The sequence below is a fragment of the Notamacropus eugenii genome, chromosome 5 (genome assembly GCF_028372415.1).
Source record: "Notamacropus eugenii isolate mMacEug1 chromosome 5, mMacEug1.pri_v2, whole genome shotgun sequence".
Classification (NCBI taxonomy): domain Eukaryota; kingdom Metazoa; phylum Chordata; class Mammalia; order Diprotodontia; family Macropodidae; genus Notamacropus; species Notamacropus eugenii.
In genome coordinates, this window is record NC_092876.1 from 230,870,319 (window position 1) to 230,886,565 (window position 16,247).

General features: G+C 38.1%; 1 protein-coding gene across 4 annotated transcripts in view; it reads left to right on the top strand.

The window, feature by feature from the left end:
- LOC140505832 (uncharacterized) overlaps window positions 1–16,247 on the top strand; it is a 73,464-nt gene that overhangs the window by 42,795 nt on the left and 14,422 nt on the right. For 3 of the 4 annotated variants that reach the window (XM_072612243.1, XM_072612239.1, XM_072612240.1), the window contains 3 exons: window positions 7,451–7,522; window positions 7,856–7,924; window positions 9,669–9,740. In XM_072612243.1, coding sequence (XP_072468344.1) covers window positions 7,451–7,522; window positions 7,856–7,924; window positions 9,669–9,740 — 213 coding nt within the window. The remainder of the gene's footprint in view (window positions 1–7,450; window positions 7,523–7,855; window positions 7,925–9,668; window positions 9,741–16,247) is intronic. The other variant, XM_072612241.1, reaches the window with a different exon arrangement.

Here is a 16,247-nt window from a genome sequence, read left to right on the forward strand (position 1 = left end):
CTGAACATAGAATAAAGAAGGTAGAGTAAATAGTGCTGCCACATACCAGGCTATGGCCAAGTTTCTACATTTTTAGCACCCCCTAAGCACCCAGAATAGCTTCATATCCCCAATAAGAGATTCATTTTGATAGAATCATAGATGAGGGGTTGGAAGGGACTTCAGGGGCCATCTAGTCAAATTTCTTCATTTTTTAAAAGAGGAAACTTCAGCCAAGGCAAGGTAAAAAGGTCACAAAGTCAATAAGCTTCAGATTCATACCCTCAGTCACCTCTGTGAGGTCTTCCATCCCCTACAGACTCCCCAGATCAGTAAATCTGATCTCTGGCATCAGCTTCTTCCCATTACAGGAGCTTTAAGGGAAGAATTGTACATAGATACAGTAATACAAAGGTGCATTTAAGAACAGCAAACCAAAGTGCTATATGAGGTCTAGCAGGAAATGTCACTTTTTCACTCCTTCTTGGAATGGGTGGATGAGAACAACTTGTTCCAGCAGCCATGAAGATGGCTGAAGCAGGTGCTATGGAATGCTTAGAGCTTGGTCAGACATTGAAGACACCAAGGTCACCCACTGAATCCCAGGCCATTACCACTCATCTTGAAATTTGTCTTGCCACTGGACTTCAATGACTCTGAAAGAGAGAGTGAAGCTGATGACTTTGTACAACTCTGCCTCACTTAAATTCAATTCAAGGACACCTGTGATGTCCCTGGCCCTCTTCAAAAATGAGGCATGAACAACACTGTGGCATAGTGAATAGAAAATTGAGATGGGAGTAAGGAGAAACTGGGTTCAAATCATACCTCTAACATGAGCTATGTGACTCTGGGCAAGTACCTTAATCTTTCTATGCCCCAAAGAACTTCCTCCAGGATCATAGACTTAGGTCTGGAAAGAATTTTAAGATGTATTCTAGTCCATATGCCTCATTTTACAATAAGGAAACTAAGGTGATTTGACCAGAGTCAGACAGGTAATCAGTGGCAAAACTAAGGTTCACCCATCAATCCATGGATATGTTGAATCTGCCTGATAGAGGAAGTTCTCATACTGAGAATTAGCCTACATGGAGGAAATCACAGCTCTTTTGTATATTCCCATAATTCTCCATAGCAGCATTCAGAAGGGAGAGCAACTTACCTTTCAGAGCAAGAAGGGGAAGAAATCTTCCCACTCCTCCACTCTTTTTCATCTATTAATCCTAGCAATCATAGAGAGAAAAATGCCACTAGGAAATATGGGGTTCACCCACAATTGCTTGAAAAGCAAAAATAGTTATGTAGAAATACCAGCTTAAGTCCTATCTGTGCTCTGCTTTTGTTAGTGCATTCGCCCAGAGTGGGGATAGCCATTTCAGGATATAGAAGAAGGCATTATTTTCTCACTCATAATGGACTAAAGAGATGCCAAGCATTTTCCACTATATTTTTATACAGACAAAGAATCCCAGAGGGTCACTGAGTACCAGCTGAGTCTGTAACGTGACAGGAAACCCAGCTCACAAGCTTGCTAAGAGATGAACCAGATTAGAAATATTCAAAGTATATCTAAAAGACAGCAACCAGTTTTTACAACTTGTAGGTTTGTTTTATTGGTCTTGGTTCTTTGTAGCAACTTTTCCCCTCTTTTCATACATTTTCACATGCTTTGTTGCAGTTTTCCAACTGTATTAGAAGGTACTGGATACTAAATGATCTTCATTCCTACTCAACTTTTTTCTTTAAAAAAAACTGTTCATTCTCATTAGGAATATCTGGTCAGAAACCCAGCATAATATTATTAGTCTTGCTTTGTAATTCTTTTAGGGGAAGAGAGCTACCTGGGAAACATATATCATTGTTATCCTCATGTCTACATGATTTACTGTTATAGTCTTAAGAAATTTTCAGTATCACCAGTTTCACTTGTTCTCTATTAAAGCCACGGGCAGACACGTCCTGTTTTGTTAATGTAGTTGTACCCAGGTGACTGCAGAAAAAAAAACTACTGGTATTGTTTATATTTCCTAACCCTGTGTAGATGTCACCTACTTTATGCCAGTAATTTTACATTTTATTTGTTTTTCACTTCCCCTGGATCATCTTTTGAAAGACCTAATTCCAAGTTCCAGCCATCATAAGCCTGGCTGGATGGTCAGGTTGGTCACTGAAGCAGGCAGTCCTCAAGGTCATGCAGGTTTGAGGTTAGTGGGGCCTCCAGGAGCCAGAGGCACATAAGGGCCTTCACCTCCGGAACTCTACGCTGGCACCAGGGGTTTAGCTTCTGAGAGCTGGATGCAAGTAGCATCCTTGACTCTCCCTTCTCCCTCACTCCCCACTCCCATATCTTCTCCTTTGCTGAGTTTTATTGATCCTACCTTCAGTTCATCCGTCCTATGTATCTTCTCTCCAGTAGCACAGGACTTCATCACCTTCCCAGTGGACTATTACAATAACCTGCTCATGAGTCTCTTTGATTCTCCGATCTCTCCTCCCCACAAAGCTGCCAAAGACATCATTTCTAGCCCTAGAATCTTCGATGACTTCCTATTGTCTCTAGGATAAAAGAGAAACTCAATTTGGCGTCCAATGTCTTTCACGGTCTGGTTCCAGGCTTATTTCACATTCTTTCCCTTTGTGTACTCTCCATTCCAGCCAAATTTGCCTCCTTGCTTCTTCCAGAACTTGACATTCCATTTCTCCCCTCCACACCTTTGCCTAGGCTGCCCTACATGCCTAGAATGTCCAACTCAGACGCTGTGTCTCCTCAACCAGTCAATAAGCATTCATTCAACATTTACTATGTGTCAGGCACGGTGCTAGGCACTAAGAACACAAAGAAAAACAAAAAGCAGTCACTGTCCTTAAGGGCCCTGATTTCTAATGAAAAAGACAACACGAATATATAAAGGGATGGCAAATTAAACATAAAGCAGGGACAAGGTGACGTTAGTGGAGACGGCATTAGCAGCCCAAAGAACTTTTTGCAAGAAGGTGACATTGGAACTGTTCCTTGAAAGAAGGTAGAGGAGCAGCTAGGTGGCGCAGTGGATAGAGCACCAGCCCTGGAGCCCTGGGTTCAAATCCAGCTGTGTGACCTTGGACAAGTCATTTAACCCTGACTTCTTGGGAGAATATTATGGTTATAAAAAGGACTAAGCCAGAGAGGGGCCTCATTCATACCCTTGTATTTGCAGGGTGAGGAGGGTGTCCAGACCTCTGATTTCTTCTGTGTAAGGCTCTCCCGTTAAGGAAACTCCTCCCTTCAAATGTATAACAGTAATTATTCTGCAACTTGTACTCTTAGAGAGGTGCATAAGTCACAGGTTAAATAACTTGCCCAGGGTCACATAGTCAGGATGTATCAGAGATAGGACTTGAATCCAGGTCATCTTGACTCCACAGGTAGCCCTCTGTCCACTCTCCCACAATGCCTCACTCATCTACATATTCTTGGAATAATCTGGGGTGACCAAGGAGCCCTTTTCATTTCCCCTTGTCCAATTCTAAGAGTGCTTATTCTCTGTTTCAGAGGAACTAACTCGGGGTTCCCAAGTGGTAAACTAGTCCCCAAGAGATTCCACAATCCCTTGTGGAAGGGAAGGAGAGCCTCCTTGCCATCCTCATCATCATTGGATTATTTTTCCTCCCAGCATTCTCTCTCCTTCTCCCTCCCTGTCTCTATCTCTTTCCCTCTTTCTCTCCTTCCCTCCCTCTGTCTCTCTGTCTTCTCTCTCTTTCTCTGTCTCTCCTTCTCTCTCTCTCTCACTTTCTCTCCCTCTCTCTTTCTTTCCTCTCCCTTCTGACCAGATAAGAGCCGATTTCCACATAAACATATTTCTTTCTAATTTTAGATATTTGATTCATTTGATCACTCAAGTATTATTCAGTTAAGTTTTTATTAAGCACCCACTACATATAAAACGTACTACGAGCTAAGGGAGGAACCAAATAAATATCAAATATGATTCCCTTCTTAAAAGAAAAAGTTCCACTTTATTTAGTGCTTTAGAGCTGACAAAGCACTTTCCCCACACCAAAACTTTGAGGGAGGCAGTAGTGTGGAAGCCATTTAATCTTCATTTTAACTATAAAGAAACTGAGACCCAAAGAGATTGAGTGACTTGCCAAAGTTTACACAGCCAGTAAGTGACAGCTTCTAAGCTGATCACCTAAAAACAAATGCAGGGCTCCTTTACTAGGTCAGGGAAGGATTTAAAAAAAAAAAAAACCAACAACCTATTTAGCCCGGGCTAGCTGATACCTAAAACTAGACTCTCTACATGAGCCAGGTCCTGGCAACTGGCAGAAAAGTCCCCAAACCTCAGTCCGTGATCCCTGTCTTACGTGCTCACACTGTCATGTATGGAAAGTATACTTAGCAAAGACCTGTACAGAGCTAAAAGTTTAGCAATATCACCTCCAGAAAACAGCAGATGGCCATGCTGGCCTTTTCCCCACAGTCACAGAGTAAGCTGATTTTTATAAAAATTTATTTATTTCAATGTGGATCAACAAACAATTATTATGTGCCAGGCACTGGACTAGGGACTGAGGATACAAGTATAGAAATTAAATTATCTCTGCCTTCAAGGAAATTACATTTTATAGGAGGGGAGAGGGAAGAGTGGAAAATATATAGACAGACAGATAGATAGATAGATAGAAATATATACAAAAATATATTTTTGCATAACTTCATATGTATAATGGATATTGTATTTCTTGCTCTCTAGATGGGTAGAAGAGGAGGTGGAGGGAAGGAGAGAATTTGGAACTGAAAATAAAAATTAAAAGCAAAAAATATATATGTGTATGTATATACATATGTACTTATATGTGTGTTTGTACATGTGTATGTGTATATGTGTGTGTCTGTACAGGGCAGCTAGGTAGCACAGTGGATAGGGTCTGGACTTGAAATCAGGAAGACTCATCTTCAGGAGTTCACCTCTGGCCTCAGATATCTACTAGCTGCATGACTTTGCATAAGTCACTTAACCCTGCTTGCCTCAGTTCCTCATCTGTAAAATGAACTGGAGAAGAAAATGGCAAACTGCTCCTGTATCATTGCCAAGAAAAACCTCAGATGAGGTCACAAAGAGTTGGACATGACTAGAACAACTCTACAACAATATATAGATGCAGTTAGATACACAGACACACACACACATTGTCTCTCAGCCCAATCATTGTATATGCTTTAAGGTACAGTTGCCAAATCGTTTTGTTTTTTAGTATTTTTAAAAAGCTTTTTTTCTATAGGGTAATCAAGGTTTTCTAAGAGAAATAGCAGTTACTGGACAAAAAGGGATTCAAGGAGTCCATCAGAAGGTATAAATCCTAGTGGTTACATTAGAGTCACTCTGGAAGACCCAAGTCTTTCATTAGGGAAAGACTAATGCCTCAAGGCACAGGGATTTGTTTATTAACAATCACCTCAGATTTGTTGGATAAAGCTTTATCAAGTAGTATGGATAAAAAGAGGGAAACTCCTGCCTTCACTGAATTGAAATAGAAACCAACACTCTTTTAATATGACAGGTGTGTAATTTTGAAAGTTGGCCAGGGGGTGTCACTATTGTTTCAGGAAATTAACCAGAACAAGTGATAAATATTCTGAAACCTGGGAGTAAATTAGGGGCTTGAGGTTTTTTAAATGAATATAACTCTAAATATAAGATATCATGTCAGAAATTCCATTAAATGAGCCAGCCTTATGATACTGCAGAGCTTCCTCAGAAAAATTAAGGGCGATGTAATAGAGTTAGGTTATTTCACTCCAGCTCTAGCATCCACAGAATCAAGAGAGAGAAGGAAATCAATCACAGGCCGCCTTGTCCAACCTGTACCTAAAGAAGAATCTCTTCTAGAAGACCACACTGTGGTTATCAGGAGGGCTGCTCAGCATTTATTTCTCACAATTGTGCACCTGCAGGATTCCTTCTTTCTTCAGAGTAAGGCATGAGTAATGCCTTACTTTTACTGGTTAATTTTAAATAAATATTAAAAAGCAAGGTAAATTATCCTCCTGCTGTTAATGACATATTTATACAGGTACAGACCTAAGAGAGCCCTATTCCTAAGGATGGGAAGCTGACAGGCTTTAGTCAGGTCAAGAGCTGCTTGATATTTCAAAGATACATAAAGTACTCATATCAGAATGCACAGTTCTGGGAAACTGAGGAAAAGGAGAGGGGTTTGAGATGAGATTATAGACGCAGTTGCCTAAGTAAAATATGAACATTTATGTGGTTTGCCTGGATAGGGAGGAAGTAGCATGAAATAGCATGAAAATGAGACAGTCAGTGGTCTTGAGTATCTTAAGAGAAGCTTCTGCAAGATTTGCAGTTTTGTACCTAACAATGGATGTATTTTTCATCAATGTAAACAAATCAAACAAGCATTTTTGTTTCTAACACAGGAAAATTGTGCATTAAATGTCTTTACCCTTCCATGTCTTTGGCTTCAAATATAGATCACATGGATTTCTGCAGGAAAGTACCTCTACAGTAGTGCTCAAGACAAATCTGGAAATTGTTAGGAATATAGCTATCTGTGGTTGTTTCTTAACTTGACTGTACTATTTCACCAGTGATTTCTTTTTAACTAAATGTAAAAAGTAGCTAAAATTAACCATTCTAGAAAGGTTTATTTGATATAGGTTCAACCAGAAAGCTAGTCTGTTTTATTATAGCCTAGCTGCCTTATAACACATTTGAAATAAGCGATGGTACAGACATAGTCAAGCAAAATGAAAAACTTTCATTGGTTAATCTTAAATAAATATTAAAAAGCAAGGTAAATTATCCTCCTGCTGTTAACCTGCATAAACATTGTGAATGGACACTTATAGGGTGAGAGGAGGGAAACTTTTCCCCCTCCATAAAGAAACAGAAGAATAAGACTCAAATGTCTTGTTGTTTATACTTCAATTCATGCAACCTAAAAATAGAGTAGGGAGGGTAACCTGAGCTGGAGCTGGTATGGAAGGGACTAGAGCAGGTCAGTCTGCATTCCCCTGAAAGTCTGGGAATATGTTGGCTGATTTTCCCTGAGTGTCTTTCAGAGGTCATCCACTGAATCTAATTCTCTGCCCACCCCCACCTCCACTAGGCAAAAATACTACAGATCTACATATGGCTAATTGTTCATGCGTTAACAAGGGGGTAAATAGGGCTTGTCAGGGGGATAGAGCTGGCAGTCCCATACACTCCTTCAACAGCTTCTTCATGCCACTAATATAAGGGTAAGAGAGATTTCCTGTCAGCAGCCACTTATGCTGCCAAGAATTAGAAAGCAAAACGTGGCCAAAGGGATGAGTCCAGGAAAATAAAGAAGGGAAATGTTTTATTTTGTTTTGTTTTTCTCAGAAGCAAAGGGACTAATTAATGTGTTTTGATGATAACAGGAAGAGAGATGTTGGCATTGCCAATACCAGATGTCTTCTTAACCATGTTTATTTTAGGGTGAACCTGGTTCTTCAAGTCCAAAAGGTCTGCCTGTATACCCAAGAGAAGTTGGAATCCCAGGACAAAAGGTCGGTCTCTAACAACAATCAAGCAATTAACATGCATTTACTGAAAACCTACTATGTGCTAGGCACATTCACATAAACTGGTAAAAAAAAAATATTAGTTCTTAGCCTTTTAAAAGTTAAAATTATTATCTCTGCGTTTCACTCTTTATGTGTCCCCTCTGGAAAGTAAGATTAGTAACAAATCACAATAAATAATGATCTTTTAAATTTTTTCAAGATGTTTTGGTGAAATTAAGATCCTTTTAGGTGGTCCCCATGAAAGAATATGGTTATTGACTAGGATACCTTTCAAGGAAATTGATAGAATGATAAGATTCTTTTTCTGTGATACAGAGGGATCCAAGGGTACCAGCTCTCCAAGATCCAAGTGTTATTCCAGGTATCAACATCCCAAGGGAAAAGGTAAGAATCATTTAGTAAAACTTGTCTTCCCATACAAGTCTCCCAAACAAAAGCTAGTTATGACTTTTTAATGACTCTTTATGTTTTCTATGACTGTTTATCAAACTCAGTATTTGCACAAAAAATGCCATCACATATTAAAGGAAGAAGCTTATCACTGAATAACTTTTCATCCTCCCCTTTTCTCCTTCCCATAACTTACACTATGTTGTATGGAAAGCAAAAAGACTCTCACTAGAGGCAGGATTTCATTTGAATGAACGTGTAGCTCAAACTGTAAGTCTGGGGGCTGCAAACTTCACTGAAACAATAGAAAATTGACCCAACTAAGTCCCAGACTCAGAAACCTACCAAAGACAAGGCGTCTTGTTACTCTGTTAAACAAACTGGCTCCATGAAAAAACTATGTTCTTAAGGTTAGAAGAGAGATTCCCAAAACCATTTGTCTAAAGGAGATATTCCAGAACCAAAGCCTTTGAAATTAGAAGTTGGAAAATAAAGGAGTTCATAGAAAGAACTCGAGTCTATCCAATGGAAAAGCTTTTATGTTGATCGATTGTGCACCAACCTCTCAAATTCCCACTGAGCCTAACCTCATTTCTGTGCCCTAAGTGCTTCATCCTCTAAAAAAAAGTCATGATGACTTTTTAAAAGAAAAGAAGTCGTTATTGTAGATTGCTAGATTTATTTCATACCTACTTCTTTTTTTTCCTCCTTACATTCTCAAGATTCATCAGCCTTTCAATCTATTCTATCTATATCCTTTAAAAACATCCAGGGCACACATATATTATACATTGGCAGAAGGAGCAAGGAGGGCTTTTGAGCAGCATCTTGTTGTAACACAAAGCCAGACTTCAGTCCCTTTTTTCTACACTTAGGCCATTAATCAGCCTGTGTGTCTTGGATGTCAGCCACACATTACTCATCAGTCAGGGAACTGATGAGGAGTGATGGGGGCTTAATGGCTGGGAGAATGTGAGGAAACCTAAGGTAGCTATTTTCCTACTTTATACTCATATTTATGAGTTTACATGCTTTTCAAAAGCTACTGCCAAATATATTAGCCTATTTTTCTATTCACGAGTAAATAAATAAAAAGTTAACTGTCCACTCACTTAATACTGTGTGTGAATGTGTGTGTGTGTGTGTGTGTGTATGTGTGTTATGTGTCTGTAATCTGGCTCCAGGTAGAAAAAATAGGTTTTTTAATGGCTTCATGATATCCTTTAGTGTGGGTGTGGGTATGGGTGGGTTGGTGGGTGGATGTGTGTGTTGGCAGGCATTGAAACCTTGTAATTCACATTTTTGAACATTTTCAAGGAAAGAGATATATTTATATATCAGTCTTAAGACAAGTACCCAAATCTTGCCACTCAATATCTTATATTCAATATTCTGTACTTTATTGGATGATAATGGCATTTAAATAGTACTTTAAGGTTTGCAAAATACATGTTATCATGTGATCCTCATAACCACCCTGTGAGGTAGGTGCTATTATTATCTCCATTTTACAGATGAGGAAACTGAGGCTAAGAGAGTTTAAGTTCTTTGCCCATAGTCATATAACTACTATGTCTGAAGGAGGATCTGAACTCAGGTCTTCCTGACTCTCAGTCAAGCACTCTATTCTCTGAACCCTATAGCTCACTTATTGAATAATTATTTATGCTGTAGATACATTGCCATTTCTGTAAAACATGTGGATTAACACTTAACAAAAATTTTCTCATTCCTTTAGGGCAACCAAGATCAGAAAAGCATGCATGACTTACCAGAAACAACAGAAGCATCTTGGACTATAGGGTCTAAAGTAATTTTCATTTTTTACATGCAAATCAATAGATATAATGGCTGGTGCCGTGACAAGTCAGTGTCGTTTTCTTTGGACATACTCATTGACTGTCATCTAGAATAGCTGCAAGTAGATTGATGAACCAGTAGCTAGAACACTCACTGCTTTATATCATTTAACCCAGACTGGTTTCAGAGTATTCCTCTCTCTGAGTCTATGGATTTAACGTGAGGAAAAATCAACTTTTGACCTTTTGCATCCCCAGGAAATGCACCAAGAGCCCTGATGTTGGATTCATTCAAGATATTCAAAAAGATACTCAAAAACATCTGAATAGAAACCGGAACTAGTCTACAATGCCCCTTATTAGAGGATCTTAGATTTTTACCTACAAGGATAAAAGAGATTATCTAGTCCAACTCTCTCCACTAAAAAATAAGGTATCTGAGGAGCAAAACAATCCAATGATTTGCTCACATAAACGGTAGGAAGCGTAGCTAGAATTTGAACCCAGGACCTGGGATTCTAATTGCAATGAGTTTTCCACTACACCATGAAGCTTTCAAATTGCTTCCCATTCTCAATTCCAACTCAATTTAATTTCAAAACAAAGCAGAACTCACCCACTTGCCTACAAATTCTTAGACTCTAGTGTTGTCTGTTTGCCTCCTGACCCTAGAAACTTTCTTTTTCGTATACAGAGATGACTAGGGGGTTAACTGTACCTGTCAGTTCACATCTGTCAAGGTTTTGTTATCCCACTCCCTGAACACTATAATCACTCTACCAGGATCAGCACTGCATTCTCTTGTACACTTTGATTGTTTAGATACAGTCTGGGGGCTCCTTCCTCCTCGTGCTGAATTAATTCTCAATTACTCCCATGCTACTTTCACCTAAGAGGAAATAGTGCACCCTCTGGAGACCCACACTGATAGGCTCAATATGTATCATCCAATTTCTTAGGGATACTTAGAATAATCACTCTTTTGTTTCTAAACAGTCACTCAAACCAAACATTAACAGTCCTCTGCACCTTCAAATTCTATATATTCCATCACAAACAACTAGGGACCAGTTTCCAAACAAGTCTACCCCACTGATTCCAGTGTTAGGAGAACATCTTGACAATGCCTTATAGCCCAGACTGGACAGGTAGAAGAGGCTTCCAAAGCCATCTAGTCCAACATGTATCTGAACACAAATCCCCTTTACAACATAACAACAAATGGTCATCTAAGGAAACACAAGCACAGATAATCAATCAATCAACACTTATTAAGCATGTACTGTGTGCCAGTCATTGTGCTAAGCACTGGGGATACAAAAAGAGGCAAAAAACAATCCCTGCCCTCAAGGAGTTTGCAATATAATGGGGGAGATACCAAGCAAATAGATAAAAAGCATTATAATCAATATATAATTATATGTATAAGTATATATAAATATGTAATTATATAGAAATATATAAAATAATTAAAAGAGAAAAAACACTCGAATTAAGAGGGTTAGGGAAGGCTTCCTGTAGAAGGTGGGACTTAGAGCTTGTAATATTTATTAGAAAGAGAGGTCTAGATATGACTTTGTCATAATGGAACAGTGTAGTTGCGGGAGTCAGATATTCCTGGATATCTTTCTCTGAGTGTCTATACTTGTATTTCTATGTGTTCTTTGTAGACCTTGAAAAGTCACATGCTAGGCCACCAAAGAATCTTAAAGGGATTGTCAGTGATGACTCTTTGTCACTGGGCCAGCCACAGCTATATCCTTGACATTATTTTCTGACATTTTTCATCTATCATAGAATGTTTTGATGTCAGAGGTTTCAGGCATTTGATTGTCAAAGATTATGGAACCCTGATACACAGACAGCTTGGTGGCTGTTTCAAAACAAAAAAAATCTATTTGCTCAGTCATTAACTATTTGGAAGCATTCATATTGATTCACAAAAAAGTAAGAAAATTGCTTTTAACTCTTCCTATATCAGCATAAAATTCCTAGTTTTCAACATAGAGTATAATATAATTATACAATTAAAAAGCTGAGATGTTTAAGGATTCAGAGTGAAAAAGGGGGGGTATTTTCCTGGCTGGTTGCCATCCATTTGATGGAAAATAAATGGAGCTTAACTATGAGAACGACGTACATTTCCCTATATGGTGATCAGGAGTAGGAAGATGGAGCAAGGTTTGATTTGGGTTTTGGAATGACTGGAACATTTAACAGTGAAACCACTCTATATCCAAGTATCTCCCCTAGGCCCTAGCTATGAGTCAATGAGATGGAATCAATGCTTCAGGCAAAGAACCCTCAGGGAAACTCCATAGAAGAGTACGTAACAGCAGGTGGTAGATACCCTTTCCTGGGGCTCTGTGAACTTAATGTATTAAACTGAGGTTGACTTTACATAGTCTGCATTTTCCAGTGCACACCACAGCACAGTCAGATGGTTACTCAGAATATTCTGGGTCCAAAGCCAAAAAGAACTGAGTTGGATTCATTTACTTGTGGCCAACATTTCTTCCTTTCCTTTATCTTTCTGAAGAAGGTTTATAAAAACATTTAGTAGGAGTTTTAATAGGCATCTAACACTGTTTTACCTTATTTATCAGGAAAACACTAACTCTAATATTCTGATTTTTAGGGTGATATGGAGCTACCCAGGTCCTTCTGGTACAATGTGTTAGGCCAAAAGTAAAAACAAATATTGAAGTACCTTTGTGTTTTATTGCATATACTGACAGAGAACACATAAATTATAAAGGAGGGGCAACTAGGTATCACAGTTGATAGAGCACCAGTCTTGGAGTAAGGGGGACCTGAGTTCAAATTTGGCCTCAGATATTTGACATATACTAGCTGTGTGACCCTGGACAAGTCACCTACCCTCAATTGCCCCACCAAAAAATTATAATGATCATGTTTATTGTCAGGACACATGAATTTGAAGGAAAATAAAGAATCTAAGAGATGGAGGTGAGGAAGGAGAGTATTCCAGGTAGAATCATTAACAGACATAGGGTAATCAGGAGAACTGACTTGGAGAGAAAACAATGAGTCCAATCTGGAACATGTTGAGTGTTAGAAGCTGACTGGACATCTAGTAGGAGACACTGAACTGAAACATAGATTCCCAAGGTCAAAAAGAATTTTCTGGGAATCATCTAGTGAGTCCCCTGTGGGGATGTAAATTAATTGCCTCCACAATATCCTAGATAAATAATCATTCAACTTCTGCCTGAATATAAAAATCTTTCTAGTTATTTTTCAAATTAAAATTTACAATTTTTAGATACTAATTCATATTACTTACTTTGTATTTATTATTACTTAAACTAAGCAAATAAGAGTAGTTTAGCTTCCATGACTCTGAACCATGTTAGTTTTCTGACTACCCCTTTCCTGCCTCTATTATTGGCTTCTACTCTTTTTTCATGACCCTAAATAAATATAGGCATGCCACAAGGTTTTCTTCCTAACTTTCTTCTTTTCTACAACTCTTTTAATTTAACATTTTCCACCCAATTACATGAAAAAAAAATCTCAACATTCATTTTAAAATTTTTTTGAGTTGAAATTTTCTCCCTTCTTCCCCTCTCCCCCATGTTGAGAAGGCAAGCAACTTGATACAGGTCACACGTGCAGTCATGCAAACCATATTTCCATGTAAGTCATGTTATAAAAGCAAACAGATCAAAAAACAAAAAAAATAAAGAAAAAGTATGTTTCAACCTGCATCGGTTCTTTCTCTGGAGATGGGTGGTATTTTTTATCTTAAATCCTTCAGAATTTTCTCAGATCATTATATTGCTGAGAATAGCTGTCATTCACATTTGATTATCATACAGTATTGCTGTTCTTGTATACAGTGTTCTCCTGGTTCTGCTCATTTCACTTAGCATCAGTTCATGTAAGTCTTTCCAGGTTTTTCTGAGAGCATCCTGCTTGTCATTTTCTCATAGCACAATAATACTCTATTACAATCACATACAACAACTTGTTCAGCCACTCCTCAATTGATGGCCATCCCTTCAATTTCCAGTTCTTTTGCCACCACAAAAAGCTGCTATAAACATTTTTATACATATAGGGACATTTCCCCTTTGTTTTTTATCTCTTTAGGATACATTTAGTAATGGTATTGCTTGGTCAAAATGCATGCCCTTTTGGTTTTATAGCCCTTTGGGCTATTCCAAATTGTTCTACAGAATGGTTGAATCCGTGTACAACTTCACCAACAGTGCATTTGGTGTCTCAATTTTCTCACATCCCTTCCATTTGTTGCTTTCCATTTCTGTCATATTAGCCAATCTGACTAACAGCTCTTTCTCAGCTTATTTACATTCTTGGTTCTACCAACTCTATGTGAATGAATCCTAAATCTGTATTTCCACTTTTAATCTGTTACCTAAATCCTCATCCTGTATCTTCACCCAGATGTCCTGTTTATGAGCACCTCAAACTCAGTGTCAAAGACTGGACTTACCCATTCCTCACCAAATCAACTGCTCCTGTCTTCCCTATTCCTGTTAATGACACTACTGAAATTCAGTCTCTTATTACCTCCATATCCTAGAATCCTTACTTTCCTCCAAAACTCAGTTCAAACACTGCTCTTTAATGGAGGCCTTTCCTGATTCCCCTCCCCCCATAGTAGTAACTTACACTTCTTCAAAAGAATTGCAATGTGTTTATTCTCTATATATTTCATATATGTTTATATATGTACATACACATTTTACGTGTTTTCTTATTTTTTAGATTGTTAGTTTCCTGAGGGTAAGAACTGTCTTTACATAGTCTTTATATCCTTGTAATCATTTTATCCTCAGCCCCCAGCCCAGTGCCTGGCATGATCTTAATAATTACCTGCTGATTAATCTTCATGATTGACATTTTTATATCATGTTAAAGTTCATAAAGCACCTTGTAAACACTATTTCAATTGATATTCACAACAACCCAGTGAGATAGGTACTGAAGTTATTATTATCCTCATTTACAGATGAGGAAACCTCATTTTAAAGAGATTAAGTGACTTTTCCATGGTCACACAGCTAGTAAACATCAGAAATGGTATTTTAACCTAGTTCTTCCTAATGTTGAATCTTATACTCTATCTACAAGCCGATGCAATGTCTCCAAAAATTTCCCAGTCCAAGAAGTTTAAAACCTTGGAGTTAGCAGTACAAAGAAGTGAGAACTGTCCTTTCCCAGAAAGTAATTGGATATTTGACTGATGACTTGTGAAGTAACTGGCAATTTTTGGAAATTTGTTGTGGCACAACTGGAAATAAAACCAGAGAATAGAGGAAAAGAGAAAGCCAGAGAATAGGAGTAGTAGAAGCAGTAGTGGCAGTAATGGTGGTAACAACTAGCATTTAAATACACTGTTAAGTCATAATAATGATCATCAGTGAAGGACTTGGTTACTCTGATCAATAAAATGATGCAAGACAATTTCAAAAGACCTATGATAAAAAAAAGTGTTATCCACCTCCAGAGAGAATTAATGAACTCTGAGTACAAATTACAGTATAATCTTTTCATTTTCTTTATTTTTCTTGCTTTTCTTTGAAATATGGCTAATATGGAAATATGTTTTCCATGATCTCACATGTGTAATTGATATATTGTTTCCATTCTCAGTGGGTAGGGGAGGGGATAGGAAGAAGGGAAAGAATTTGGAACTCAAAATTTTAAAAGAATTAAAAATAAATAACATTTTTTTAAAAATTAGAGTGTTATGATTTGCCAAGCACTTCAGAAATATTATCTCATTTTATTTTCACAACAGCCTTGGGCAGTAAGTTCTCCTAGGTACCATGTAAACATTTAACAGTGACCTTTCGGAGATAATATCCTACCTTTGCTTGTACATTTGTTATTTAATAGTGAGAATTTCGGTTGAAGTAGGAGAGAACAATACTCTAGAAGGCAGTAACTTTGAGGAACTTGTGGTTGAGGCCTTGTGGTTCTCTCAAATCACTCTGTGCATGTGGTCACCTACCTCATCTGCTGAAAGACTAGTCATGGTGACAGCATCTGGAACTAAAATGTGACCAGCAGCTACTTAAGAGAAGTCTGACTGCACGATCCTAAGGATGGTCTTGGCATTGATTGTGAAAGAGAACAAAAGAGTGAAAAAAGTGATGTTAGGGATCCCTAGTGATTCTGGAGAACTTTTAAGTAGCATCTGTTCATTCCAGTATAATTTCTAGGTGTGGTTCCTAACTTCTCATTGGAGTAATTTGTAAGTCATTTGTGTCCTATAACTATAATGAACACTTTTATGATGATATCCAAATCATTGATCTTCTTGATTCACTGAATGAATTGGCCTCATCAGAGTCCTAAAAACCAGGCAGAAGCTTTGTGTTTCTCATTCACTAGCATTTTTATAGTACTTTAGAGTTTGCAATGCACTTTACATACCTCATTACATCTGAGTTTCACAACATCCCTGCGTTTCCAAATGTTTCTCATTTGGATTTGAGCCTTTCTGTGCCAGAACTAGATCTAAA